The sequence below is a fragment of the Mesitornis unicolor genome, unplaced genomic scaffold, assembly GCF_000695765.1.
Source record: "Mesitornis unicolor isolate BGI_N332 unplaced genomic scaffold, ASM69576v1 scaffold15434, whole genome shotgun sequence".
Classification (NCBI taxonomy): domain Eukaryota; kingdom Metazoa; phylum Chordata; class Aves; order Mesitornithiformes; family Mesitornithidae; genus Mesitornis; species Mesitornis unicolor.
Window position 1 is genome coordinate 13,086 of NW_010179551.1, and position 3,931 is coordinate 17,016.

General features: G+C 43.3%; 1 protein-coding gene across 1 annotated transcript in view; it reads left to right on the plus strand.

The window, feature by feature from the left end:
• Nucleotides 1-9: 9 nt before the first annotated feature.
• LOC104539334 (ras GTPase-activating-like protein IQGAP2) overlaps nucleotides 10-3,931 on the plus strand; it is a 64,824-nt gene continuing 60,902 nt past the window's right edge. Inside the window, exon 1 of the mRNA XM_010182830.1 lies at nucleotides 10-73. Within this exon, the coding sequence (XP_010181132.1) occupies nucleotides 28-73 (46 nt within the window). The 5' untranslated portion in view covers nucleotides 10-27. The remainder of the gene's footprint in view (nucleotides 74-3,931) is intronic.

Consider the following 3,931-nt stretch of genomic DNA (forward strand, 5'->3'; position numbering starts at 1 on the left):
AGAGCCGTGCCTCCCGGCGGCGGCAGGATGTGCCATGAGGAGCTGGCGTCCCTGCAGCGGCCCCACTATGGCTGTGAGTGGAGTTGGGGGGAGCAGGGAGACTTTTTTAGTTGTTTTTTGTTTGATTGATTTTCGGTTCCCGTCCTTTGCCAGGCTTCTTGGTTTAATATTAAATGAGGTGGGGAGACAATACCAGTCTAGCAGACTCCGCTGCAGCGCGCAGCGCTCCGGCTTGTTGTAGGGTTTGCTCACAGCGGGCTCCGGGTGGGTTTTGAACAGGTTTTGATGAGTTGGGTTTTGTTCTGAAACTTTCTGAATGGATTGTAGCTGTAATTCCGCATTGCAAGTTGAGAGTTTGGGGTAATAGCTAGAGTTCTGGGTTTTAACTTCGTAACTTGGTGTTAGAGGTTTGAGTTGTAAATTGAGAACTTGAGATTGTAGCTATATTTTCGGGTTGTAACTTTGTAACCTTTGGATTATCACTTCGGATTTTCGGATTATAAAATTAAAACGTCGCTTTCTAATTTTATAATTTTGGCTTAGAACTTCGTAACTTTAAATAATAACTGGCGTGAGGAGAGAAGCAGTGCAGGCACCTCTTTTCAGAGAAGGTGTATTTACTTCCAAAACCTGTATTTTATAAAAACCCTGAAGCACCTTCCCCCCTCCCTTAAGGCACTCTCAGTGTGGCTATGCTGCACCGGGATCCTGCACCGGGCTGTGCTTTCTCCCGGTTCCTTTGAGCAGAGCCCTTGGCTCTCTGTAAGAAACTCCTCTGCTATTTCAGACATCACAAAATGTGAATGTGCAAATCATTTGCAAAGCTCACAGTAACTCTGGCATCCTGAGCAGCTTTCCAGGTCTTAACATAGCAGCATTGTTTAAAATCAGTTCTGAAACCTTTTTTTTTTTGACGGAAGCCCAAAGACCCTTGATAATGTTCGGGGTTCCTTAACTTTCACCCAGGGTGGACAGAAAACGTGGTGCTTGACAAGCCTTCAGCTCAGAGGATGCTATGCCCTCCTGAACGCTTTCCTCTGTCGATGCCTGCTGGTTGAGGCAGTATGGACCCTGCCTGTAGGTTTCATTTCTCATTTGCACTACCTAATAGGTGGATGGGACACACATTCCAAGGTGTGTTCACAGTTGTTGGTACTAATAACACCTTTTTGGAGTGATTACTAAGGATATAGGCTGGGTGTCCACAAAGTGCTTCAGCCCCATGTTGGTGCTTTGTCCACTTGCCTGAGCTGCAGAAACTTCTCAGATGTTAATGGTGTGTCCATCACGCCTCCAGTAATAGGGACTTTTCTGTGCAGGTCTGGTTTGGCTGGTATCGGAGCATGTCAATCTGGACATGTGGCACTTGCTAGCCTGCCATAGACTCCAATATGGTCAAAGATGAGGCTTTGACATGAAGCAAAGGACTCATCCTTTGTGCCTTGGTTCCTGTCTGGGCACTGAGGGTGATTTACCTTTTTTGCCGGAGCTGCTCAAAGTATTTTGAAGTATCTCAGGCCCTATTTATTATGCAGAAAGAATAACCATGTTAAGGATGCTGAGTTTAGTTTTGAGGGTATGAGCTGTCCTCTTGGTATTTGCTTTGCTCTGATAGTTCAGAGCTTTTTGTTGCGGTGTCCAGGTAGAGGTTGGTGTTCTGAGTTGTAGCCATTCTTCTGGTGTCTGGTCTTCTGTTCCAGGCAGCAGATGAAAGTATCCTTGGCTTTTCTGAAGTCTCCTTCGCTCTGATAGAGGCTGCCTGCTTGTTTAGGCTCCAGTGGCTGTCCTGTCCTTCCCTGTGTGAGGCTGTGGCTGCTGCACCATACTGCACTATTTTATTTTCTTTTTTTTTTAGGATCAGGGGTTTTGTTTGCTGCAAGAAACTTTGAGATAACATTCCTTTCAAGGGACTGAGCAAAGGCTTCTCAAATATGCCAGGCTGATGCCTCTATTTTCTAAAAACTACACCAAAGAACTGTAAACCATGGCCTTGTCAGTAGTGATATCACAACTATGAGTGCCTGTTTAGTTTTTTCAGCCTGTGCCTAGAAAACCAAGTATGTTTTATTTACATTGTATTTGCCTGCCATTTGGGGAAGAGTGAACAAGCATCTTAAAAAGCCCTGCACACCCCCTCCCCCCCCAAAAAAAAAGAGAGAAAGAAAAGGCTTCATAACTAAAAACTTACACCAGCACTGTCTGTGCTCTTAAGAATGCCCATCATATGTTGTACATTCTGTGTATAACTAAAACTGTACTTTGGATCACTGGCAAACAGTCCCTTGTGTTGAACACCACATCTAAGTTGACTTTCCTAGAAAAGTTAATAAATTGTCCAGGTTAAGTCTGTCAATTGCTAAGACTCCTTACTTTAGCAACCTAGTACTGTTTTAAACATTTAACTTAATTTGGACTTTTGACTCAGGCTTCGAGCTCCTGACAGAGTTTGTGTAATGCTTTGAAGAAAGTTAGCATTTTACTATGATAATTTTACACTAGGAGATATGAGCCAATGTATGGTTATCTGTAGCATTTTGTTTTGATAGCTAGAAGACATCTGCAAATCTTGGCCACTTCTTGTAGCCTGCTGGGTACTACTGGGGAAAAAGGTGTCCCTGAGCATTCAACCTTGTAGCACCAAGTAACTGGCCAGACATACCCTTAACTTAAAAACTAACTTTACATTACAGGTTTTGCTGATGTAGTAACTCAAAGATATGCATCTGGAAAAGAGCCTTAGAGCTGATAATTTTCATCTTTAAAGTCAGGAAATAGCTGAATGAAACCAAACAAGAGGATCTCTTTTTGGATGTGTGCTAGTTCAGGATGAACACTGTTCATGAGAGAAACAGGAGCTTAGAGCAAAGTCTTTGAGCCTCCTCTTGCTTCCTGGACCACTTACTGAAAAGTACCTCCAACTCTGCATGCTGTCAATAGCTTGAAAACAATGTGGAAGAGATTTCTGTTGGTGTTCCATTGAGTCTTTCAGATATTCACTTCTAGCACTGACTCAAATGAGATCATACAAGTACAAGGAAGCAGCTTATACAGCAGAAACTGTGTTAACAGGCGCACTGCAACTGAATTTATGTAGCTGGTTTCCAGTCTGGCTACAGCTGTTGCCTGGCTTATTTCTCAATCCCAGCACATTCAAATGTAGAGGTTCACGGTATTGTAGAGAACTGGGACTCATAATACAAGTTGAGGTATGAGCGATTTTTACAATAAAAATGCTTGGTGCTAATGAAGGTTACAAAGAGAAAAAGTATACATCTTGAATGTGCCACACAGATTAAATGTGAAGTTCTGAATGAATCAGACTGTGATGTATCTTTTGAGAATGCCTTTTTCCTAACACTTTCAGGTCCTTTATAGCTAGGTCTCCTTGAAATCTCTGTGCAGAAACAAATACTTAAGTTCTGTAAGAAATGTCTGAATGGCTTCATCACACTTCCAGGAATGTAATAAAGCTACAGTGAGTGAGGCCATGAGTGTCTGGATTTGCAAAGGATTTCAGGCATTTCCATGCTCAGTGTAGCTGAATTAACATATGCCCTAGGTCTCTGTATACCAAGTACGAGAGAAACTAGATGCTTCAGCATTGTCAAACACATCTCTTGGAGACAAGAAGCTAAAGAAATCTTCATCTTTCCTGCCAAAGCTGGAAAGCCAACTTCACTGGGCATAGGTGGGGAAACACAGGGGGACACTTGACTTTACTATCCAGTGATAGGGATGTTGCTTGTGCTTCTGATCTTGGCTCCCAGAACTGCTGCTGTTTGGCACTAGGAGTTAGAGGTGAGACAAATGAGCAGCACAAAGCTTAGTAAGGGAGAGCTGCCCTGCCCGTGGAGACAGGCAGGGCCAACCTAAAGTGAAACACAGCCTACACCTCTCTTTGAAACTGCATCTAGCTTCTGACTTCAGCAGG